We start from the raw sequence: 26,204 nt of genomic DNA on the forward strand, positions 1-26,204 counted from the left end.
CTCCTTTTCCACCCAGCGGGTTCTCTCTTCCGCCTGCTGATCTGCGGCATCTGCCGTAATCCTCTTATTTATGTTCTTTCCAAGTGTGGCATTTGTCTTGGTTTCTCATTTAGTTTAGCGCTCAGGTGTCACTCCCACCTTCAGACGAGGTCAGTAATGACTATGTTCTCTTCTCCCATTGGAGCCCTGGTGGCGCAGTGGTTAAGAGATCAACTGCTAACCAAAAGGTCAGCAGGTCGAATCCACCAGCTGCTCCTTGGAAACCCTTCAGGGCAGTTCTACTCTGTCCTGTAGAGTCACTGTGAGTTGGAATTGACTCGCCGGGAACAGGTTTTTTTTTTTTTTAATTCTTCTCCTGTTGCTGCTTCTTCCTCTTTCCCTTTCTGGATGGGGTGGGGAGGAGGGCTGCCTTGACAGCCTCTTTGGGCAGCCAGTGCTTTTGGGGAAGGGGTGTGGTTCCTTCCCCCAGGGCTTCAGGAGAGAAGAAGAGCCCATTTGTTGCCTGTCACAGAATGTTCCTTTGTGAATGGGTCCAGCACTGTTGGCATAGCCAAGGCACAGGGCAGAACGAGAGACAAAGCGCTCGTGTTGCCCTGTACCGCTTTGGGGCACAGAGACCCAAATGCCAGCACTCACCTCCTACAGCCCATAGCAACTCAGGGAAAACCACAAGACCAGGTCAGTGAGCTGGACGAGCAAGGGCACCCGTGGGGAGAGGAGCAGGGGACTGAGGTTCAAGCCCCACCTCTGCCCTCACCAGCTGTTGTACTTCAGGCAGTCCCTGTTTTCCTATTAGTTAACCAGGTCCTTCCCTCTCCAACCTTCCACGGAGCTCTTCTGAGCACTCCTTACTTAAGTCAGAGTGCTGGGCTGCCTGCTAAGTAACTGGAAGGGGTTATTTTACTAATTAGTGTTGGTCCTGTTGCTCTGGGCTGCACAGTCATTTTATTTTAAAATGACTAATGTGAGCAAGGAGCCCTGGTGGTGCAGTGGTTAAGAGCTCGGCTGCTAACTAATAGGTTGGCAGTTGGAATCCACCAGACACTCCTTGGAAACCTTATGGGGCAGTTCTACTCTGTCCTGTAGGGTCTCTGTGAGTCATACCTGACAGCAACAGGTTTTTTTTTTTTTTAATTTTCATCTTTTAAAAAAAAAAATTGTACTTTAGATGAAGGTTTACAGAACTAGCTTCTCATTAAACAATTACTACACATATTGTTTTGTGACATTGGCTGCCATCCCCATGGCATGTTCCCTTCTCAACCTTGGGTTCCCTATTACCAGCTTTCCTGTCCCCTCCTGCCATCTAGTCCTTGCCCCTCAGCTGGTGTGCCCCTTTAGTCTCGTTGTTTTATGGGCCTGTCTAATCTTCGGATGAAGGGTGAACCTCAGAATGACTTCATTACTGAGCTAAAGGGGTGTCCAGGGGCCATATTCTCGGGGTTTCTCCAGTCTCTGTCAGGCCAGTAAGTTTGGTCTTTTTTTGAGTTAGAATTTTGTTCTACATTTTTTGCTTTTCTGCCGCCTTCCTGCCTAGGACATAGGCGAAATGCCTGATGATGGTGCAGTCACTTTGCAACTAACCAACCAGTTGCTGTTCAGTTGACTACGATTCATGGTAACCCCAACTCATGGTGACCCCAACTCATGGCGACCCCATGTGTGTCAGAGTAGAACTGTGCTCCATAGGGTCTTCAATGACTGATTTTTTGGAAGTAGATTGCCAGGCCTTTCTTTCGAGGCACCTCTCAGTGGACCTGAACCTCTAACTTTTCAGTTAGTAGCTGAGCCTTTTAGCCATTTGCACCACCTATGGGCTCTACTTTGCAACTATGAGGGCCAAATTGGGAGGATGAAAAAGCAGAAAGATGGAAGGAGCCTGGATCTGTGATGACGTCATTGGGCTGCCATATCAACCTTGGGCTTCTTGTTGCAGGAGCTAAAAAAAAGCCCTAAGGAGCCCTGGTGGCACAACAGTTAAGCACTTGGCTGCTAACCAACAGGTTGGTGGTTCAGTACCACCCAGTGGCTTCATGGGAGAAAGGCCTGGTGATCTGCTGCCATAAAGATTGCAACCTAGAAAACCCATGGGGCAGCTCTCCTCTGTCACATGGGGTCACTATGAGTCAAAAATCAACCAGATAACAGCTAACAACAACAACAAAAGCCTTGCACGTTTAGGTCAGGGGTCATCAAACTCTATAAAGTGCCAGATAGTAAATATTTTAGGCTTTTGGGCCCATGCAGTTTCTGTCACAATGACTCAACTCTGCCCTTATAGTGTGAAAGCAGCCACAGACAATGTGTCAACGATGAGCGTGACTATGTGCCAGTAAAACTTTATGGACACTAAAATTTGAATTCCATGAAATTTTCATGTGCATGAAATATTATTTCTTTGATTTTTTTCAACCATTTGAAAATGTAGAAACTATCCTTAGCTTGTCGGCCATACTAAAACAGGTTGTAAGCCGGATTCAAATTGAGGGCCATAGTTTGCCAGTCCCTGGTTTAAAGTCATAGGAGCCCTGGTGGTACAATGGTTAAGTGCTTGGCTGCTAACCAAAAGGTCAGCGGTTCAACCCACCAGCTGCTCCGCAGGAGAAAGACGTGGCAGTCTGCTTTCGTAAAGACTTACAGCCTTGGAAACCCTATGGGGCAGTTCTGTTCTGTCCTATAGGGTTGCTGTGAGTTGGAATCAATTCAGCAGCAGCTGGTTTGGTTGGTTTAAACTCTTATTCTTTTCTGTTTCTGGCAGTCTAATGCAATCTTACCTGATACAGCGATGGTGACGTACCTTATGGGAAAATTAGTCTTAACCCTTGGTGGTTTTTTGTCTGTTTCAGAGGGCCTTGCTGTTGGAGTTGGATTTGGGGCCATAGAAAAGACTGCATCTGCCACCTTCGAGAGTGCCAGGTAAGCCCACACCTGAACACCTGATGCCCTATAGCTTTGTACTGCGCCAAGTGGTGCTGGGAAATTGCTTGTTACCTGACTGGTTCTAACATTCAAGGTCTGAGTGAGCTATCTGCACATACTTGTTCTGAACTCCCAAGGACAAGACTGGTGGAGGTGGGAAGAGGTGAGGTGAAGCTCATACCAGAGAGAGGTACTCACTCAGAGGCAGGTTGGCACCAGGTTTTTCAAATGATCTATCTAATGGGGAGCCATTTTCCAAACAAGCATGGACATAATTGCATGCTGCTCTCTAAGCCCCTTAGATGTGTGAAGACTAAAACAAGAGAGTATGACAAAGGCAGCACTGGACACTGGTAACTGACTCCTCCTGTTTGAAGGCCTCCCTTTGACTTTCTTGACCCTAGGCTCTCCTTCTTTCCCCCACTCCCATGCCTGCTTCTTTGCAGGCTCACATCCGATGGCCCTTTCTTCAATGTGGATCTTCTGCAGGGATCTATCTCTATCTAGAGTATCATGGGCAATCTCCCTGGCCAATCGTATCCCTTCCTGTGACTTTATTTTCCATCTCCAGTCAATCATGATTATTCACGGATTCTGTTCTTATTTGTAATCCCAAAATCGTCACTTGTGGTGTTTTCGTGGTCAGTTGTGGACATGCGCAGAGTGGAGAAGAATTTGAATCAGTCTGCACACACGTTCCCAGCTGAGGCTGAACAAGGCGACGCTCTGCCTTCTTGCTTCAGCTCTTATACTATAAACAAGTCTCCTTTTCACAGTCTGTCTGTGCTATGCCTTTTGCATTTTTGTGGGTTTTTTGTTGGTGATTTTGCTCTTTAAAATGACTCCAAGTGTAGCATTGAAGTGCTGTCTAGTGTTCCTAAGCACAAGAAGGCTGTCATATCCCTTACGGAGAAAATACGTGTATTAGATAAAGCATGAGTTACAGTGCTGTTGACCGTGAGTTCAGCGTTAATGAATCAACAATATATATTAAATGAGGTGTCTTTAAACAGAAACACATATAAACAAGGTTATGTATTGATTGGTTGACAAAAATGTTGTGACCAGAGGCTTTCAGGAACCTAACCCCGTGTTTCCCCAGAAGCACTGGTTCAGTATTCACTAAGTCAGTGTTCTCGGTGACTTCATAGCACATAGCTATTGTGAGAACAAGAATTGACTGTATTTGCCAGTGACAGCTAAGTCTGTCTCCATCCTAGATGTCTCCTGACCTTCATTCCTATGTGTCTGGCTACCGTCCAGACATCTCCATTAGATGTTTCAAAGATCCTCGTACTCAACAATTCCAAAGTCGAGTTTATTTTCCCCATCTGCTGCCCTGCAAAACCGGTTCCTCCTCCCTTTTCCCCTGTTACCACATTCATCAAGCTGCCCAAGCCAAGCTCAGCTGTCATCCTCGACTCCTCACTTCCCTTCACCTTCCAAAGACAATGAATCACCAAGCCTTGTAAACTCTTCGTCTGTGCTACTTGCACCTGAATTCAACAGGGCCTAGATCAGGCCGTGGAAGCCCTGGGTTGTATAGACAGTTGATAAGCTCAATTGCTAACCAAAATGTTGGCTGTTTGAATCCATCCAGAGGCACCTTGGAAGAAAGGCCTGCTGATTTACTTCTTAAAAATCAGCCATTTAAAACTCTATGGAGCACAGTTCTACTCTGACACACATGGAGTTGCCATGAGTCAATCAATTCAACAGCAACTGGTTTACTAGTTTTTAGGCCAGGTCGCAGCATTGGGATCACAAAGGAGACTTATCCTTGAGACATTGCTGAGGTGAGCTCTACATGGGTCAGCTGATTGAGCACATAAAACCATGAGTACCACAGCCTCCAGGCTCAGGAGACAGTAGTCCCATCCAAGGGCACCAAGCTCACCTGCCTTCAGGGGACTAAGGTAACAAAAATGAGTGGGCCCAATCAGAAGACAGTTGGGAATGGTGAGGACTGAGGTGAACTTCTAAAAGACGGCACATGTCCTATCTAAAGGCATTTGAATTCACAATTATTTAAAAACATAATTTGGATGAAGAATGTAATCAATGTCACTGAATTGTAAATGTGAAAATTGTTGAATTGGTAAAAGTTTTGTTGTATGTATTTTCACCATGATAAAAACAAACAACCAGCCAACCCTAAATAAGAGTCGTATTCTGACATGCATGGGGCTACCGTAAGTCAGAATCAACTTGATGGCAACTGGTTTGAATTTTTTAAGTATATTTTAAAAAAACATAATTTGGGTAAAGTACATGGTCCAAGGGCTACTGGTTTGTTTCCACTAAATCTAGCTCATTCTAGTGTTTCCAGATTGGTACAATCCTAAATTAATCTTTTTTTTTTTTAAAGGAAATGGCATCACCTCTAATAATCAACCCTGTGTCTATTGGCTATGGTGTCAGGAAGTAATTTCTCACATAACATTTCTTCCCCCCTTCCCGAGTGACTGAACTTGCATGGACCCCTTTATGCTCTATGAGAGCTGTTTTTACAACATCATAGACTTGAGTCTATTTGCCCAGCTGCCACAGGGCCCCTGGGTGGTAAATGTAGCCATTGCTGGTCACCGAATTCTCAGGCTGCATGGTCAGGGTCATGTCTGTCCTTGAAGCCCTGAACATGTGTATAGGCTGGAATGTTCTGGGTTGAAACTTTCCCACTTTCTCAATGTCTTACTCTTGCCTGTCAGACTCCAAGTCATGTCTTCACTGTATCTCCAGCGTCATCTGGAAAATGCTGCCTATTGTGAAAATCACATGGGACGGAAGATGGGAAAGGGCCTTTAGGATATAAGAAATGCCACCAAGTAAAGGCAAATTATGACTCACAATGCCCTCCACGCTGCTCTTCTAGCACTGAGCATGGGTGGGTGAGTTTGGCTCTTTGCCCCTTGGCACAACCATTTTGGTCTCAGCTTCATTGGACCATGAGAAACTCCAGAGTCAAGCAGTACCCGGGGGCACTCAAGAGACTGGAGGGACTGACCTCGCAAGCATTCAAAGGCCAGGTCTTCCCAAAGCACGGGAAACCATGCATACTACAAAAGGTCTGTGCCAGCAGTGGCAGCCGTGCCCCAGGCATGGCGCTCATGGGCCAGGCACCCATCTGGTGGTGCCACTTTCCCATGACATCACTTTCAAGTCCAGCACCCCTCTACCCAGTCATCTGCAGCTTCTGCTCATCTTTCTAAATAACTTCTGAAGAAAGTGGAGCAAAAATATATCCAGCCCAGCTTCTCCCTTCCCTTGGCCAAATGGATTCTCTCTGCTTTCTCTAAACCCTCAACAGGATCCCCTAGCTGGGATTGGGTCAGGGCAGTAGGTGACCCAATGTTTTCAGCCTCACAAAACCTTCTGCTCAGCAAGCGTCACTGGAGAAGGGGTTGTGCCCCCACAACCCATCCACTCCCATCACAGCCTAGGGGGCAAAGTTGAGCTCTGCTACTATCACTGTCATGTCCACAGAGTATCCCAGGAGAGGGCTCCCTATGCTGCAGGCTGCAGGGGGTAGGGAGAAAGAGCCTTCTGCCTCAAGCAGACCCTACCTGTTGGCCTATTTTCCCACTTATAAATCCATATAAAGCTTGCAATTTGGGTTCTTCTTTCCAAGCACATGTGATTTTACTCTTGGATGGTAACATGCAGATCAGTCCCTAGACATGGCTTATTAGCTTTCTCTGCCCTTTGCTTATCCTAGGGTCCTGGGTGTCATGGGAGGATGGAGACTAAAGGACAGTGGAAAATGAGAACATCCTACTCAAGGCACTTGATGAATTATAGGCTGGACAGGCAGGGGTGTGCAGCCCCGTAGGCTGTAGAGAACTCAGCCAAAACCCACCAACCTGTTGCCATCAAGCTGATTCCAACTCATGGCCACTGTTTATGTTACATAGTAGAACTGCCCCATAGGGTTTTCTTGGATGTAATCCTATGGAGCAGTTCTCCTGTAACACATGGGGTTGTCGTGAGTCAGAATTGACTCGACAGCACCAGACAACAACAACAATCTTTATGAAAACAGATCGCCATGCAGGTCTTCCTGTGCAGCCACTGAGTGGTGTGACCAGCCAAACTTTTCGTTAGGGGCCTCAAACGAGTAGCTGGCTGGAGCCAGTGTTCTACTTGTTCACACAGTGGGGTTACAGGATGTGGCTTCCTGTTGTTTCATCACACTGGTGCTTTTGAACAGCTGTCTGTACTCATGTGTAGGGTCCAAAGAACAGGCGCAGAGAAACAGGAAGCAGGTTGCAATGGTGCCTCTATACCGAGGCAGTATCTCGCCTTAGACTACCGTCTTCAATTCTGGACTGAAACTTTGGCTTGATAAGTTGTGTGAAATCCACCCACACTTATTCTCAGTTCACTCTACCAGGAGAGGGAGGGGAAGGCAGTCAAACTAGAAGTTGATTAAAGCAGAATTAGAAACTGAACAGGCAGCTGAGTTCCATGAGCTGCTGGGGAAATCATGTTGTCCCTGGGATTTAATAGGGGAGTGGGAGGCGGGGACCATGGTGACTTAGAGGGCCACGTACAGGGACTTCATGTACCTGCTCCCTGCCTGTCGTTATTTTCCCAGATTCATTCAGTGCCTTGTGAAAGTGTCTCCACTGAGTCAGCAGATGCTCCCTCAGCTTTCCTCTGAGCTCTCTGGATCTCCACTCATTCATTCATTTATTCATTCAGTTACTCTTTAGTGAGTACTGCTATGTGCCTCATACTGTGCAAGTCAGGGCAGAAAACACGAGAATTTTGTAGGACATAACTCTTCCAAGAGGTTTAAAATTACCACTAATACTAGTGGTAGCATGGTGAACTCAGCTGACATGGGTGCCTCACAACAAACAAACATAGCTTTTAGTCCACAGCCTAAGGACTAAGAAGGAGAAAGAAAGGCCAAGTTCCAGAAGTAAAGGAGAGAAATCAAAGGCAGAGTGGTCAGTGGTTTCAGATCCTAATATGGGTCCAAGGGACAAAGAGTTGGACTTTCAATGCCCGTGAAGTGGATGGAGAATTGGCCTTGCCCATAATTGTCAGGGAACCAAAACAGAGCCTTAGCATAAAGAGTCCCAGGGCTTATAGTCATTGCTTATCAATAAAACAGGGTTATAAATCCTCCTCACCACCCATCTGTCAGTTTGTCATACTGTGGTGGCTTGCATGTTGCCATGATGCTAGAAACTATGCCACCAGTATTTCAGACACCAGCAGGGTCACCTATGGTAGACAGGCTTCAGCAGAGCTTCCAGACTAGGACAGACTAGAAAGAAAGGCCTGGTGATCTACTTCTGAAAATTGCCAGTGAAAATCCTATGGATCAGAACAGAATATTGTCTGATATAGTGCTGGAAGATGAGCCCCCTAGGTTGGAAGATCCTGTTATTGCCCAATTAGAGTCCGTGCCCTGGAGTAGTTGAGCCAATGAAAGGTACTCCAAGTCAGAAAGAGTGAGAAAGTTTATTTAGGAAGTGATACTACCAGAGGGCCGACAGTAATGCATACCATCTCTATGGAGTCCCAAAAAGCAAGTTTACATTAGAGCTTATACAGAATTTTTACAAGGGTTAGAAGTGTCTTTGTAGCCCACAGATGGCATGGCCGGAGGAGTTATTCATTATAAGGTAGTGACAAAAGACTCTTTATCAGACTGAAGAGAACCATGCCAGACATCTCCTTATCAGGCTAAAGATATAGATGTCAGACACCTGGACTCTAATCTCCATGGGGCGGGGGTCGTAAGTCACAGGTGGCTGGATAGAACAAAACAAAGTTATCTGCATCTGATTAAAACAAAGAACAAAGTCATTAACAGTAGATCAAAACAAAGTGATTAACAAAGGTAAGCCAAGGAGGAGGCAGGCAGAGGAAGGAGAACTTATAGGTTCATCATGGCCTTGGTTATGTCAAGCTCTCAGTTGCCTGTTTTGAAAAGGAAAAAACATGCTGGGGAGTATTAGGGTCACACTGTGGAAATACACAGTGGTCACAACAATGGTCTTGAACATGCAAACAGTCACGAAGATGGTTTAGCACTGGGCAACGTTTCATTCTGTTGTACGTGGGGTCACCATGAGTTTGGGTTGACTCAATGGCAGCTAACAACAGCAACATAAAGCCCACACTGGTCCAGGAACTTGGCATGGAAACTTGCCCTCTCTTCAGTATCTCAGATGGAGAGATGTGGTTTAGGGTAGGGTAGATTCTCTACAAGATATCAGAACCCTAGACTTGCATCACACAATTTGTAGGGTTCAAATTCATATACTCTATCTTGAACAGAAACCCCAAGTAAAGAAACTAACAAAAACTGGTCGAGGACAACAAGAAATCTATGGGCTTTAGCAGAAGAAAGCATTAATCCTCTCCCTGGGAGTCCTTCCACCAAACAGGTGCACGGTGGCTAGGGTAGGGAGGGGGAATCTCTAAAAATAGATGAGATTATACTAAAATAAAAAAATCAAGGCAAACTACATAAGGATAGAAACCACCATTAGGGAAGGATAGCACTTACAAAACTAGAAACAATAAAATTATATGAGAAAAACATCAGACAAACCCAAATTGAGAGAAAGAATACCTGACCAGTATGCCTCAAAACCATCAAGGTCATTGAAAACAAGGGAAGCTTGAGAATTGTCACAGTCTAGGGGAGCCTAAAGAGACAAGATGACTAAATATACCATAGTATGGTGTCCTGGAGGGGTTCTGGGAACAGGAAAAGGCTGTTAGGGAAAGCTGGCAACATCCAAGTACAGTGTGGAGTATAGTTAATGGTACTGTGCCAGTGCTGGCTCCCTGGTTGTGACAAGTCTACCATAGTAATTTAAGATGTTAACAAAAGGTGAAAGTGGGCACTGAGTATACAGGAACTCACTGTACTATCATTGCAATTCTTCTGTAAATCGAAAACCATTCTAAAAGAAAAGAGTTTGTTTTTAAGGAAACTCTGAGACCCAGAAAAAAAAAAGAGAATGCCTCTGTAACATTTAAGGATTTTAAAAAGGGATAGAAATTATAACAAATTAATATAATAGTTGCCAAAAGAATGTGCAGATTTGAAAAAAAGAACAAAACAGGCTCTTAAAAATGAGAAATACAGTCATGAAAATTAAAACTCAGCGGAATAGTTAACTTGTTGGGTACAGCTGAAGGTAGAATTAATGAAATGGATGATTGATCTGGGGAAATCACCAGAATGAAACTAGAGAGGTAAAGAGATGGAAACTAGGGAAGATCAGTTAGGAGATATAGAGAGTAAAATAAAAAGTTCATCATTATCTAATAGAATCATAAAATGAGAGAGCAGAAAGATGGGGGCAATACTAAGGAGTAATGGCTAAGAATCTTCCAGAACTGGAAGAAGACACGCGTCTTCAGGTTGAAACGGCACATTAAGTGTCGAGAGTGATAAATTCAAATCCTCTTGTAGACACCCGCAAAACTGCAGAACAGAGACTAAGAGGGAATCTGAAAAGGTATCAGAGGAAAAGACTGATCACCTGCGTGGAAAGCACAGACTGTGGGGGGACGTCTCAGCTGTAATAGAAGACAAGGGAATAGTATCTTCAGAGTGCCAAGGAAACGTAACAGGCAGTCTAGAGCAAAGGATGGCAAACGTCTTCATAAAGAACCAAATGGCTTGTGGGCTTGATTTGTCTATATCGAGTACTCAACTCTGCCCTGGTAGTACAGAAGTAGCCATAAATACATAAACAAACAGACATGACTATCTTCCAGTAAAAGATTATTTACCAAAACAGGCAGCTGATCCTTGGGCTGTAGTTTGCCAACCCCTGATCTAAGGGTCTCTTCCAAATTAAATTCTTCAGCAAGAGAAAATACACACTAAGTTTAATGTTCATGAACTTTTGCTACAAGATCTCCACCAAAGATGCCAAAAACCAAACCTGTTGCCATTGAGTGGATTCTGACTCATAGTAACCCTATAGGACAGAATAGACGTGGCCCATAGGGTTTCCAAGGCTGTAATCTTTACCAAAACAAATTGTCTCATCCTTCTTCTGAGGAGCAGCTGGTGGATTTGAACCACTGACCGTTAGGTTAGCAGCGAGTGCTTAACCACTGCACCACCAGTGCTCCCTGTGTAGAAGATACATCAGGAAAAAAGGGAAACGAAGACACTAGTAAATATGCTAGTAAATCTAAAAGAGCATTATCTGCAGTAATGAGAATGATGAGAGGGTGGGAGGGAGGGAGAAGAGAAGAGAGGATGAGTATATGAATATAATGCTGGGGGGAGGGGGTACAAAACCAAGGTGGAATAATTCAATCATCAGATGATTTTGCATCTAAATTCCAGTTCTATGTGGTTAACAAGTGGCATACCAAAAACATGACATGCCAAGGTTGAAAGTAAAGGAAAGAAGAAGACACAAACCAAATGCTGATTCACAGAACCCCCACTGCTGTCATTCCAACTTACAGCGACCCTACAGGACAGAGTAGAACTGCCTCATAGGGCTTCCAGGGCTGCAGATCTTTACGGAGGCAGACTACCATATCTTTCTCCCGAACTAACAGGAAGCGGTATTAAAATTTTAGTATCCGACAAGGCAGACTTTAAGGCAGAAAGCCGTGAGGAATAAAGGTCAACCTTTAGAGGAAAGAGAGCCAGTTCACTAGGATGATGTAATGATCCTGCATTTGTATGCACCTAGCAACATAAGCTTCAAGGTGTTGAAAGGAGAGTTTGTTAGAATTGCAAGGAGAAACAGACACAACCACGATCTTGGTGGGGGAGTGTAATGCCTCTCTCTTGCACTACTGGATAGAAAAAACTAAGTCCGTTGCTGTCCAGTTGATTCTGGCTCATGGTGACCCTATAGGACAGAGTACGACTGCCCCATAGGTTTCCAAGGAGCGACTGGTGAATTCGAACTGCTGACCTTTTGTTTATCTGCTAAACTCTTAACCACTGTGCCACTAGGGCTCCACTATTGTGTGGAACGGATAAAAAAATAACAAAACGTATATTATGGACATGTATAGGGCCCCAACCCAGCGATTAGAGAATATGCATTCCTTTCCAGCACACACGTGCATGTTTCCCAAAATTGATTGAGTACTGTGTCACACAGAAAGTCAGGCTAAATACTGCTAATCAGTGCCATTCAGACCACATTCTCTGACCTCAGTGTGCTGTAATTAAAAATCAATAGCAAAAAAACATAGCTGAAATAATTTACCAGTGGGCAGTTAAACCCGCAGGCAACATGAGTTCAACAGAAGCTCCAAGGGAGTTATATAAACCAAATTATCTAGAGAACCAGTGGAAGACGGGCAAGCTTCTAATTCATCTCAGGGCCCTTCATAGAGTAGACGAGTGTTCATCAGGAGTGTGGCGATGGACAGGTGGAGGTGATAGGGTGGGTGATGCTGTGAGCAAGCAAGGAGGTAAGTCCCAAGGCATTTTCAGGGCCGGTGGATAGACTGGTGTGGCTGAAATGGGATTTGCATGGCATTTATGGAAGACTGAAGGAGGTTGTGAAGAACCTCAGTCTAAAAAACCCCATGTGGGTCCACAGGGCTTTCAGCGGCTGATTTTTTGGAAGTTGATCACCAGGCCTTTCTTTCAAGGTGTCTCTGGGTGGACTCAAACTGCCAGCCTTTGGGTTAGCAGGCGAGTGTGTTAACCGTTTGCATCACCCAGGGACTCCTCAGGCTAAATAACAAGTGCGTTATTCAGCAGGAGGCTGGCAAGTAGGGCGGGTTCTCATGCAGGTAAATGACATAGCCCAAGAGGTGATGTAAGCACACTACTCTGGCAAACATGGAAAAATTTGGGAGAGGGGGTACACAGACCCGAGTGAAGGATCCAGCAATTTAACAGATATTTGTTGACCGTTACAGCCCTATGTTTCAGCAGCTAGAAAGGAGATGAAGGATATTGTTGAGATGGTGATGAGAAGGGGGAGGGATTAATGCAAGGAAGAGGTTTTTAATGCAGAACCAAGGACAGCGTTTGTCAACTGATGTTGTGTTTCTGTGGAAATTGTCTTCTGAGTTTTGAGTTTAGGTGACAAGGACATAGGTATCATATGGTACAGTGGAAGGAGCCGAGAGGTGAGAAAGATGGACTTGCATGCATCTCACAGAGTTATCTGAAGTGTGCCCGAGAGCATGTGGACCAAACTAGCAGGGCCAGACAGAGCTTTCCACTCACTTACTATTGTTATTGTTAGGTGCCATCAGGTCCATTTCAACTCATAGCAACCCCATGTGAAAGAGGAGAACTGCCCCAATAGGGTATCCTAGGCTGAGCCCTGACAGTACAGCGGTTAAGCACTTGGCTGCTAACCAAAAGGTCAGCAGTTGCAACCCACTACCAGCTGCTCTGTGAGAGAAAGATGTGGCAGTCTGCTTCCGTAAAGATTTGCAGCCTTGGAAACCCCATGGGGCAGTCCTACTCTGTCCTTCAGGGTCGCTATGAGTTGGAATTAATTTGGAGGCAATGGGTTTGGTTTGGTTTTGAGATCTTTACAAAGGCAGATCACCAGGTCTTTCTCCCCTGGTTGATTACCCTGCTGTGAACCTAATATAGCTCATTAGACAACTCATTAATAACTCATTTGCACCACCTACTATTTGCAAAATATATACAGCATTTTTGGACAAGGAAAGGCAGTTGAGAGCTGTTGATATACTGATCAGCTTGCGATTGATTATACAGAAGTTGTACCTGCAAAAGTTGAGGACCGTGTATTTATATGTGAATGTTTAATTTGAATATGGGAGCAGCTCACACTGTCTTTCTCCTTGAAGCCACTGGATGAGTTCAAACTGCCAAAATTTTTTTTTTTTTTTGAGCCACTGGAGGGGTTTAAACCTCCAACCTTTCAGTTAGCAGCCGAGTACACCCTACTTGTGCCACCAGGGCGCCTTTCTCTTAGTGTAAGCTGGTAGCTGTCAAGTCGATTCCAACTCATAGTGAGACCCTATAGGACAGAGTAGAACTGCCCCATATGGTTTCCAAGGAGTGCCTGGTGGATTCAAACTGCCGACCTTTTGGTTAGCAGCCACAGTAGCTCTTAACCACTACGCCACCAGGGATTCCTGACTTAGCATAGGGATTGGCAAACTGCAGCCCAACAGTGTTTCTGTAAATAAAGTATTATTGGAACACAACTCCGCCCATTTGTTTACGTACTGTCTATGGCTTCTTACCTGATTCAATGACCAAGTTGAGTAATTGCCACAGAGATCTTATGGCCAGCAAAGCCAAACATATTTAGTATCTGGTTTCTTGGCCCCTAATTTAGCGGACCCAGCCTGTAGTTCTAACCTAGATTTGTCATTAAAACTCTGACACCAGGTATCTATTTTACATCCTCTTTCTTGTCCCCTTGTTTATAATGCATCTTGAAGCAGGAGATTCTCGTCTTTCATCTGTGGTCATCATAGCCACCTACAAGAGAAAAACAAAAAGTGTAGAAATAAATATTCCCAGAAGCACTTTCTTCAATTCCTGCTTATGTAGTTTCTCACTGGCCAGGAGAGAAGGTGGGTTGGTTAGGAGTCCCTGTGTGGTGCAGATGGGTAAGCGTTCAACTACTAGCCAAAGGGTTGGTGGTTCAAACCCACCCAGAGGCACTTTGGAAGACAGGCCTGATGATCTGCTTCCGAAAGGTCAAGCCTTGGAAACTCTAAGGGGCAGTTCTACTCTGCACACATGGGGTTGCCATGAGTTGGAATTGACTCGATGGCAACTAAAAGCAACAGGTTCCTAACATATCATTTGTGTCTGTTTGCTGCCATCTCGTGTTCAGATGCTGTTATTTCAACACCTTTATGAACCGTTGCCCAACTCCCCGGTTTCAATCTATCTTCCTGAATAGGTGTAACGTCCCCAGAGCTATGAAATTCTCAACCAGCAAAGGACAGCCTGTAGCTTCAGGGCAACGCAGCTTTCTTCTTTCTGGTGTGGTCCCATACTGATTTCCTTCCATATTGCTACAAAGTAATTCCTCAGACCCTATGTCCTTGGGGAGCTTGATGGTTAAGGGGTGGTTCTTTCTGAAGTATTCCTACCTCCAAAGAGCACGTTCTCCTGAGAGTAAACATGCTCTCAGCTTCATGTAACTCAGTGGCAGGCGTAATTCAACCCAGCAGGGAGGTCAGGGTTATTTGTGTGTAGGTGAACATTTTTCTTCGTATATCACTTCCTGTTTTAAGCTTTGACCAAGCATATGTTGAGAAGAGTTGTAGTCCATGAACACTCCCTGACCAACAGGTGCAGTGAGCACCGTGGAACAAGCTGTGCGTGGCACAGGAGGTTGGCTGCAGATGCCGCAAGTTGCCGTGGATAATCCATGAGCAAATTCCCAAGATAGGACTGAACTTGTTTCCTACTTAGCGCCCCAAGCGGTTGATGCTGACTAACACCCAGACACCTAGTAAAGGTTGCCTGGTTGATTACCCTGCTTTGCTCCCCAAGCCATTGATGCTGACGAACACCCAGACACCTAGTAAAGTTTGCCTGGTTGATGACCCTGCTGTGAACCTAACATAGCTCATTAGATAACTCATTAATAACTCATTTGCACCACCTACTATTTGCAAAATATACACAGCATTTTTGGACAAGGAAAGGCAGTTGAGAGCTATTGATATACTGATCAGCTTGCGATTGATTATACAGAAGTTGTACCTGCAAAAGTTGAGGACCGTGTATTTATATGTGAATGTTTAATTTGAATATGGGAGCAGCTCACACTGTCTTTCTCCCTTGAAGCCACTGGATGAGTTCAAACTGCCAACCTTTTAATTAACAGCCACCACCAAAAAAAAACAAAAACCAAACCTGTTGCTGTCAAGTTGATTCCGACTCATAGCAATACTATAGGACAGAGTAGAACTGTCCCATACGGTTTCGAAGGAGCGCCTGGTGGATTCGAACCGATGACCTTTTGGTTAGCAGCCGTAGCTCTTAACCACTACGCTACCAGGGCTTCCCATTGCACCATCACAGCTCTTTGAATAACATGTAAACCCAAAAACCGAAGCCATTGCCATCGAGTTGATTCCGACTCGTAGAGACCCTGTATAGGACAGAGTAGAACTGCCGCATAGAGTTTCCAAGGAGTGCCTGGTGGATTCAAACATCTGACTTATGTTTTATTCTTTCATCTGGGAGGCAAACATGTACTTTAAAATTCAGGTAACACCTAGGGGGCCTCAAAATGAATTTTAAAGTACATGTTTGCCTCCCAGATCAAAGAGTAAAACAAGTCAGATGTATCCTTTTGCCTGGCTTAAAAACCATCATTTTGATATATTAACAGTTATTTGCAACAGTAGCCATTAGGTAGCTAAGCAACCGTTTTGTTGGCAATAGAGTTTTTTTGGTTGTTAATATTAACCAGTTGATGAGCATGCCTGTATGGGTGAGAAAGACCGTACATATGTGCTTATCTGTTCAAGTAGTTCCCCAACTTTTGTTCCAGAATATCCTTGAAAACATGCTTGCAAGTTAAATGTACAGAAGTTAAAGAGGAGGCTGAATTGTTATAGCGGGTCAGAGGCTTAGAGAACAAAAATATAAATTTTTTAATTAGCATTCACTCAAGCATCTTCTAGAAAAACAAGCTGCCATAGCCCTCTCCCACCAAACATCTCTGCACCTGCTTTTGCAATGTCCCTATACTTCCCAGGGACAGGGCCAAGTGTCCCAGACTTTGCAGCATCCTGGGAGACCCTCCCCTCCTCAAGGCTGCTGATCTTGATTTCTCTGCCCACTGAATTGGGTCTTACCCCTCCCATGGAGGAATCCCTGGTGGGTGCAAATGGTTAGTGTGCTCAGCTACTAACCTATAGGTTGGAGGTTCGAGTCCACTGAGATGCTCCTCAGAAGAAAGGCCTGGCATTCTACTTCTGAAAAATCAGCCATTGAAAACCCTATGGAGCACAGTTCTACTCAGACACACATGAGGTCACCATAAGTTGAGGGTCAGCTTGACAGCAACTGGTGTGTATCCTCATGGGAAGCCAGAGCCCAGCCTGGTCTCCCTGGAGCATGGTCTTTAGCCTGAGAAATAGAGCCCCAGCTAGAGGCTAGGAAACAGCCTGGAGGAGGAAATAATTTCACACCCTGACACCACCCTTTCATAGTAGAGTAACCCCCATCTTACAATCACTTAAGCAGAATTGGAAGTAAATTCTTAAGCTATCCTTTATCTACAATTGCAGATCAGGCTGTCAATTTTATTTTTTGCAAACTAACCCTTCTCTTGAATTTATCAAACTGCCTTGCCTGGAATTGTGGGGTAATCTGTTGGCAGCTCCTTCTCTTAAAAGTTTCTTTCCCGTTCTCCTACACACTGATAGTCTTACCTTGAATTATCGAGAGACAACTGAATTTGAAAGGGCAGTTTCGGCAGGCAGGCAGCAATTGGCAGACAGTGCCACCATGTGGCAGTTTGGCATCATAGCTTGCTAGGTGATGTGCAAAAAAAAAAGGAAAAATTAGACATGGCAAGACAGTTGAGATGTTCTGATCAGTGTATGGGTATACAGAATTTCTACCTACAGAATTTGAGGACCATGTATTTATATACATATGTTTATAAAATTCTGTGTATATTTTGCAAACAGTAGGTGGTTCAAATGGTTTGTGCAAGACCACTAACTTAAAGGTTGATGGTTCAAACCCACCAGGCAGTACCGCAGAAGAAAGACCTGGTGATCTTCTGCTCATATTACAGCCAAGAAAACCCATGAAGCAGTTCTACTCTGTGACATATGGGGTCACCATGAGTTGGAATCAACTTGATGACAATGGGTTTTGTTGTTGTTGTTGTTTGTTTCTTTTTAAGCATTTTTATATTCCAGCAGCTTTTTGATTCTGATACTTCATCCCTCAATTCAGTTCTTAAGTTTCCTTTTTTAATGTATTTCTTCCTCTTTCAGAGGACAGCAGTATAACTTCTTTGTGACCCTACTCAGAGGGCGGAGGGAGGATAGTGGTGGTTCAGTGACGGAATTCTTGCCTTCCTCCCGAGAGTTGTTGTGCGCCTTCAAGTTGACTCCAACTCAGAGTGACCCCATAGGGCAGAGTAGAACTGCCCCATAGGGTTTCCTAGGCTGTAATATTCATGGGAGCAAATCTCCAGGTCTTTTCTCCTGTGGAACTGCTGGTGGAGTCAAACCGCTGACCTTTCAGGTAACAGCCAAGAGCTTAAACATTGAGTCGCCAGGGCTCCTTTCAACGTGGGAGACCTGGGTTCGATTCCTGGCCAGTGCACCTCATGCACAGCCACCAGGTATGTGTCACTGGAGGCTTGCGTGTTGCTATGATGCTAAGCAGGCTTCAACAGAGCTTCCAGACTAAGATGGACTAGTTAGAAGGGCCTGGAGATCTACACCCAAAAACCAGCCAGTGAAAAACCTAGTGGATCACAAAGGTCTGGTCCGCAGTCAGTCATGAGAATGGCACAGTACTGGACAGTGTTTCATTCCGTTGTGCACAGGGTCTCCGTGAGCTGGAGGTCAACTCAACAGCAGCTATCAACAGTAACATACAGGGAGAAAAAAATGTGACATGGGCCAATTAAGAGGAAGCTGCTAAAACAGGATTCATCTTTTTGGAGGAAAATACCTTATAGTAACTATTCTACTCACTGCAACTGGGCAAACCCATTGCTGTTGAGTCAGTTCCTAAAGGAAAGAGTAGAACTGCCCCATGGGGTTTCCAAGGCTTTACAGAAGCAGACTTCCACATCTTTCTCCAGCAGGGTAGCTGGTGGGTTCAAACCGCTGACCTTTTGGTGAGCAGCTGAGCACTTAACCACTGCACCACCAGGGTTCCTTTGCAACTGGAAAATATACTTGAAATGATAGGATGTGGGAGCTGGATGTGACCTTAAGAGATGGTCTTGCCCTTTATACGTTTCTTCGAGCCTTCTCAAACAAGATGCTAAACGTACTGTCTCTGGAATAGGTGAGCATGCCCACCTCCAAGCAGTTCCCCCTCTGCTCCTGGCAGAAAATCACTAGTTGAAGCCACTTGTTTCACGGAGAGAAGTTCATTGTCAAGGGTGGGTGGGAGTTCAGGCTCCTGGTTCCTGACTCGTGTGTGGATGGGGCTCTCTCCACTGCACTAAGGACTCTTCTGCCACTAGATAGTCATGGTTTTTTTTTGTTTGTTTGTTTTTTCTAAGTTTTACTTATTTTGTTGTAGTTGTTGAGAATATACACAGCAAAACATACTTTATGTACAATTCAGTGACATTGATTATGTTCTTCAAGTTGTATAACCATTCTCACCCTCCTTTTCTGAGTTGTTTCTCTCCTATTAAATAAACTCACTACCCCCTAAGGTTCCTATCTAATACTTGAAGTTGTGTTGTCAGTTAGATCCCATATAGATAGTTCTTAAAAGAGCATAATGCTCAAGGCAGACCTTTTTTACTAAAAAGGTAAGGTAAATTACTGTTCAGTTTTACAATGACTTCAGGGGATATTTTCCATTTAAGATTTAAAGATTATTTCAGGGCAGTAGTTTTAGGAGTTCGTCGACCCTCCATGGCTCCAGAAAATCTAGATTCTGTGAGAATTTGAAATTCTGTTTGCATTTACCCCGTTTCCATCAGGATTCTTCTATGGAATCTTTAATCAGCATATTCAGTAATGGTAGCCAGGCACCATCCAGTTTTTCTGATCTCATGGAAAAGGAGGCAGTTGTTCATGGAGGCAATTAGCTAGACATTTCATATCCTGCTCCTATTCCTGACTCTGCTTCTGCTGTTGTTCCAGGTGAATAGAGACCAATTGTTGTGCCTTGGATGGCCACTTGCAAGCTTTTAAGACCCCAGGCCCTACTCAACGAACTAGGAGGTAGAACAGAAGCACCAAACATATTATTAGGCCAATTAACTGGGAAGTCCTGTGAAACCATGACCCTAAACCTCCAAACCAAGAAACCAAATCCTGTGAGGTGTTTGGTTGTACGTAGCAGCCTCTGCAGCTACTCTTTTTTTTGTCATTGTAAATACATCTATCACACGGCTTTTGCCAGTTCAACTTCTTATAGGTGTACAACTTATTGACAGCAATTACAATAATTGGCTGTGCAACCTTACCCTTAATCAATGTGTTTTTCTATCCCTGTTAACCCCCCTTCCCCTCCCTCCTTCCCCTGGTAAACAGTAATAAACTTTCATCTCTGTACATTTGCCTTTTCTTGTCTTTTTATATAAGTGAGGTAACACAATACTTGTCCTTTTGTGATTGGCTTGTTTCAGGCAGCATGATGTCTTTGAGTTCCATCCACACTGTAGCATGCATCAAGACTTCATTTCTCCTGCTGGCTGAGCAGTATTCTGTTCTATGTATGTACCACGTTCTGTTTGTCCATTCCTCTGTTAATGGACATTTATGGTGTTTGTACCTTTTGGCTATTGTGAATAGTGCTGCAGCGAACATTGCTGTGCAAGTCTATTTGAGTCTCCACTTTCAAGTATTTGGGTATATATCTAGGAGTGGAATTGCTCAGTCATGTTGTAGTTCTGTTTTTAGTTTTTTGAGGAACCACCACACCGTTTTCCACAATGGGTTTACCATTTTGCATTCCCACCAGCAAGGGGCAAGGGTTTCAATTTCCACACATCCTCACCAACATTTGTTATGTTCTGTTTTTTTTTTTTTTTTTTTTTATCTTAGCCATCCTGTTGTTGTTGTTCGGTGCCGTTGAGTAGGTTCCGACTCACAGCGACCCTATATACAGCAGAACGAAACACTGCCCAGTCCTGCAGCATCCTCACAATTGTTATGCTTAAGCTTGCTGTTGCAGCCACTGGGTCAATCCATCTTGCTGAGGATCTTCCTCTTTTTCGATGACCCTTTACTTTACCAAGCATGATGTCCTCCAGGTACTGATCCCTCCTGATAACATGTCCTTGCTTCTAAGGAGCATTCTGGTTGTACTTCTTCCAAGACAGAATTGTTAGTCCTTTGGCGGTCCTGGTATATTCAATATTCTTTGCCATCAATAGCCATCCTAACCCGTTGAAACTCATTGCAGTCAAGTTGATTCCGACTCACCGTGACCCTCTAGGACAGAGCAGAACTGCTCCATAGAGTTTCCAGGGAGCACCTGGTGGATTCAAACTGCTGACCTTTAGGTTAGCGGCCATAGCTCTCAACCACTATGCCACCAGGATTTCCAGTAACCATCCCAGTGGGAGTGAAATGGTATTTCATTGTAGTTTTTATTTGCATCTCTCTGATGGCTAATGATGTTGAGCACGTTTTCATGTGTTTGGTGAAATGTTTATTCAAGTTCTTTGCCCCTTTTATGATTTGGTTATTTGCCTTTTGTTGTTGTCAAAGTTTTATCTATATTTTGGTTATTAGATTCTTGTCGGATATATGGTTTCCAAAGATATTCTCCCAGTTGGTAGCTTGTCTTTTCACTTTTTTGGTAAAGTCTTGTGATGAACAAAAGTTTTTAATGTTTATGCGATTCCATTTATTTATTTTGTCTTTTGCTGTTTGTGATTTTGTTATCGAATAATCCATTGTTGAAAACTAGGCCTGCCAGCGTTGCCCCCGCTTGTTTTTCTAAGAATTTTCTGGTTTTAGTTAGCACATTTAGGTCCTTAATCCATTTCGAACTTGTTTTTCTGTACAGTGGAAGGCATGGGTCCTGTTTCATTTTTCTGCATGTGGAATCCAGTTTTCCCATCACCATTTATTGAAGAGACTCTTCTTTCCCCATCGAATGAACTTAGCGCCCTTGTCAAAAATCAGTTGACCATAGATGTATGGGTTTACTTCTGTACTCTCAGTTTGCTTCCATTGGTCTATGTGTCTGTCATTATACCAGTATCAGGCTGTTTTGATTACTGTAGCTGTATAATATGTTTTAAAATCCGGAAGTGTGAGTCCTCCTAATTTGCTCTTCTCTTTCAACATTTTTTGAGCCATTTGGGGCCTCTTGCCATTCCATATAAAGTTAAGGATTGTTTTTTTCTATTTCTGTAAAGAAGGCTGTTGAAATTTTGATTGGGATTGTGTCGAATCTATCACATTGAATCTATGTGTAGTACTGACATCCTAATATTAAAGTCTTCTAATCCATGAACATGGAACATCTTTCCGTTTATTTAAACCTTCTTTAATTTCTTACAGCAGTATTTCATAGTTTTCATTGTGTAAATGCTTCACGTCCCTGGTTAGATTTATCCCTAGGTTGGTTTGTTTGTTTGTTTTTTATTCTTAGATGCTGTTGTAAATGGAATTGTTTCACTAATTTCACTTTCACATTTCTCACTGCCGGTGTATAGAAACCCAGCTGATTTTTGTTTGTTGACTTTGTACCCTGCAACTTTGCTAAATTTCTCTATTAGCTCTTGATGTTTTCTTGTGGACTCTTTGGAATTTTCTGTATACAGGATCATTTCAACCACGAATGGACATAATTTTACTTCTTCTTTTTCCAATCTGGATACCTTTATTTCTTTTTCTTGTCTTATTCTCTAGCTAGGACATCTAATATACAATATTGAATAGAAGTAGTAAGAGTGGGCACCCTTATCTTGTTTCTGATTTCAAGGGGAAAGCTCTCAGTTCCTCTCCATTAAGTATAATGTTGGCTATTGGCTTTTCATATATGCCCTGATTCGTATTCAGGAATTTCACTTCTATTCCAGTCTTCTTTAGGATTTTTAACAAGAAAGGGTGTTGGATTTTATCAAATCCTTCTTTCTGCATCCATAGAGATGATCATGTGGTTCTTTTCCTTTGTTCTATTGATGTGGTCTGTTATGCTAATTGATTTTCTAATGTTGAACCATCGCTGCATTCCTGGAATAAATCCCACTTGGTCATGCTGTATGACTCTTTAAATATGCTGTTGGATTCTGTTCGCTAGTATTTTGTTGAGGATTTTTGCATCTATATTCATAAGAGATACTGGTCTGTAGTTTTCTTGTTATGTCTTTGTCTGGTTTGGGTATCAGGGTTATGTTTGCTTCATAGAATCAATTAGGGAGTATTCCTTCCTTTTCTATCTTTTGGAAGAGTTTAAACTGTATTGGTGTCCATTTTCTAAATGTTTGATAGAATTCCCCAGTGATACCATCTGGTCCAGAACTTTTTGTTGTTGTCGAGAGGTTTTTGATCACTGATTTGATCTCTTCACTTGTTCATGGTCTGTTGTGACTTTCTATTTCCTCTTGTGTCAGTTTGGGTAGGTTGTGTGCTTCTAGGAATTTGTCTCTTTCATTTAGGTTATTCAGTTTGTTGCCATACAGTTGTTCATAATATTCTGTCATAATGTTCTTTATTTCTATCCGGTCAGTTGTAATGTCCCCTCTTTCATTTTTTATTTTGGTTATTTCCATCTCTTCTTTGTCAGTCTAGCTAAAGGCTTGTCAATTTTATTGATCTGTTCAAAGAACCAAGTTCTGTTTTTATTGATTCTATTGTTTTTCTGTTTTTGGTTTTATTTATTTCTGCTCTGATCTTTCTTATTTTCTTTCTTCTGGTACATTTAGGCTTAGTGTGCTCTTCTCTTTTTAGTTCCTGGAGTTGTTGAGTTAGGTTATTAATTTGATATCTTTCTTTTTTTTTTATGTAGGCATTTATTGCTATAATTTTCCCTCTTAAGTACTGCCTTTACTGCATCCCATAAGTTTTGGTATGTTGTGCTTTCTTATTCATTTGACTCTAAGACATTTGTGATTTCTCTTTAAACGTCTTCCTTGACCCACTGGTAGTTTAATAATGTATTGTTTAGTTTCCACATGTTTATGTATTTTCCAGGTTTTTTTTCTGTTATTGGTTTCTAGCTTCACTTTGCTGTGGTCAGAGAAAATACTTTGTATTTTTCAATTTTTAAAAATTTATTGAGACTTTCTTTGTGACATAAAATGTGGTCTATCCTGGAGAATGATCCATGTGCACTGGAGTAAAATGTATATTGTACCATTTTGGGGTAGAGTGTTCTGTATATGTCTGTTAAGTCTAGTTGGTTTATAGTGCATTCAGGTCCTCTGTTTCCTTGTTGATCTTTCTAGATGTTCTGTCCAATATTGAAAATGGTGTACTGAAGACTCCAACTATTATTGTAGTACTGTCTGTTTCTCCCTTCAGTTCTGCCAGTGTTTGCTTTATATGTTTAGGTGCTCTGATGTTGAATGTATATACATTTATGAATGTTAAATCTTTTTGATTAATGGCCCTTTTATCACTATATATTGTCCATCTTTATCTCTTCTTACAGATTTTGTCTCAGTGTCTCTCTTTTGGTTATTATTTGCAAGGAATATTTTTTTCATCCTTCCACTTTCAACCAATTTGTGTCCTTGGCTTTAAGTTGTTTCTCTTGTAAATAGCATATAGTTCGATCATGTTTGTTTTTTTTTTTTTAATCCATTCTGCCACTCTCTGTCTTTTGACTGGAGCATTTAGTCCATTCACATTCACTGTAATTACTGATAAGAAGTGACTTACTTCCGCCATTTCATTATTTTTTAATGTGTGTTTGTCTTAAGCCTTCTTGTCTTTATCCTTTAGTACTGCTTGTTTTTGTGTTTTGTTGGTTTGTTGTAGTGATCCTATTTGGTTTCCTTTTCTTTTCCTTTTGTATATTTTTGAAAATGTTTTCTTGGTGGCTACTACCATGAATATTACGTTTAAGAGCCTGTATTTAGAACATTCTAGGGTAAGTTGGTACCAAATTAACTTCAGTAACATAAAGAATATCTGTATCTGTACCATTCCTCTCCCCCACCCCCTTTTATTGTTGTTATTACTAACTACGATAGTCATGTTTTGATTTCAGAGGATGTAATGAGCTTACATGGAGTCCCTGGGTGATGCAAATGGTTCATGTACTCAGCTGCTAACCAAAAAGTTGGAGGTTCAAGTCTACCCAGAAAGGCCTCAGAAGAAAGTCTTGGTAATCTACTTCTGAAAAAAAAATCAGCCATTGCAAACCCTGTGCAGCACAGTTCTGTTCCGGCGCACACGGGGTCTCCATGAGTTGGAGTCCACTCACCGTCAACCACTTGTACCACCCAGGGGCTCCCTTCTGTTCTCTACACGGAACCCAGTCCTAGCTGTGCATGCTGTGCTCTGCACCAGGTATGGACGGCCCGTCTGGGATCCTGTACATGATGGCAGCCCCGTGCAGGTGGCACGAGTTCCTTCTCTCCCCACCCCCATTCTCTAGACTCACTCTTAGGCCCCTGCGATCTAACCACTCAAGTGACCCTTTGAGAACAAGAAGGGTGATGACTGTTCTTCCCTCACCGTCTGCCAAGCAGCAGATTCTCCCCCATCGGCAGCACAAGGGGCCATTTATGCCATTGCCCCTCCTCCTCCAGCACGGCCCCCAGCCACCCCCACCCCACGTCTCTGGCGACAGGGTTGGACATCTTGGCACGGGGACCGTCCCTACACAACGTGCACTCTGTTTCGCCTGAGCAGGCTTGGGGGAGGGATGGGCCCCAGGAAGCTCTTTGAGAAGGGCCGTGTGGTTTCTGGGTGGTTTTCCCAGGCACTGGAGGGGACATATATTTCTTTTCTCTCTTCCATCCCCACTTCTGCCCTGTCCATCCTCCTACACCACTTGTTAGGAGCAACTCAAGGCAGAAGGCACATCTGTTTTCCAGAGCCAGTCACTAAAGGGGCTAGAGGCATGGTTGGGTTCCAGTGGTGGGTGCTTCATTTTAAAACATTTTTGCTTGGTGAGTTAAGAAAGGCAGCTGAGTTAATTATATTGTCTTGAGCAATGTGTTCTTTTAAAAAACTGCCAATATGGTATCAAATTAACACCAGCAACTCAAAAGGCTAGATAGGAAGCCAAGGGGGCAGTGAGTTTATGTTAACGCAGGAAGAACAATTTGGAAAGGGAGGGTGAGAATGGTTGCACAATTTGAAGAATGTAATCACTGTCACTGAATTACACACATAGGAGTTGCTGATCTGGTGTATGTTTTTCTGTGTAGATTCTCAAAAAAAAAAAAAGAAAAGACCATTGCTGTCGAGTCAATTCCGACTCACAGCAATCCTCTAGGACAGAGCAGAACTGCACCATACGGTTTCCAAAGAGCACCTGGTGGATTCAAACTGCTGACCTTTTGGTTTAGCAGCCAAACTGTTAACCACTATGCCACCAGGGTTTCCGTATATTCTCAACAACGATAAAAATTAAAAAGAAAAGAAAGGCAGCTGAGAAGCAGCGGTTGGCTTGCATGTGTGGTGCTAGTAGGGGCAGCTGTCGTTTATGGGCTCTTCATATGTGCCAC

At 43.3% G+C, this 26,204-nt stretch overlaps 1 protein-coding gene across 3 annotated transcripts in view; it reads left to right on the forward strand.

Moving 5' to 3' along the window:
* SLC39A11 (solute carrier family 39 member 11) overlaps positions 1-26,204 on the forward strand; it is a 450,990-nt gene that overhangs the window by 369,035 nt on the left and 55,751 nt on the right. For all 3 annotated transcript variants that reach the window (XM_023556945.2, XM_003417282.4, XM_064270820.1), the window contains one exon: positions 2,847-2,916. In XM_023556945.2, coding sequence (XP_023412713.1) covers positions 2,847-2,916 — 70 coding nt within the window. The remainder of the gene's footprint in view (positions 1-2,846; positions 2,917-26,204) is intronic.

This window comes from Loxodonta africana, chromosome 18 (genome assembly GCF_030014295.1).
Source record: "Loxodonta africana isolate mLoxAfr1 chromosome 18, mLoxAfr1.hap2, whole genome shotgun sequence".
NCBI classification, from domain to species: domain Eukaryota; kingdom Metazoa; phylum Chordata; class Mammalia; order Proboscidea; family Elephantidae; genus Loxodonta; species Loxodonta africana.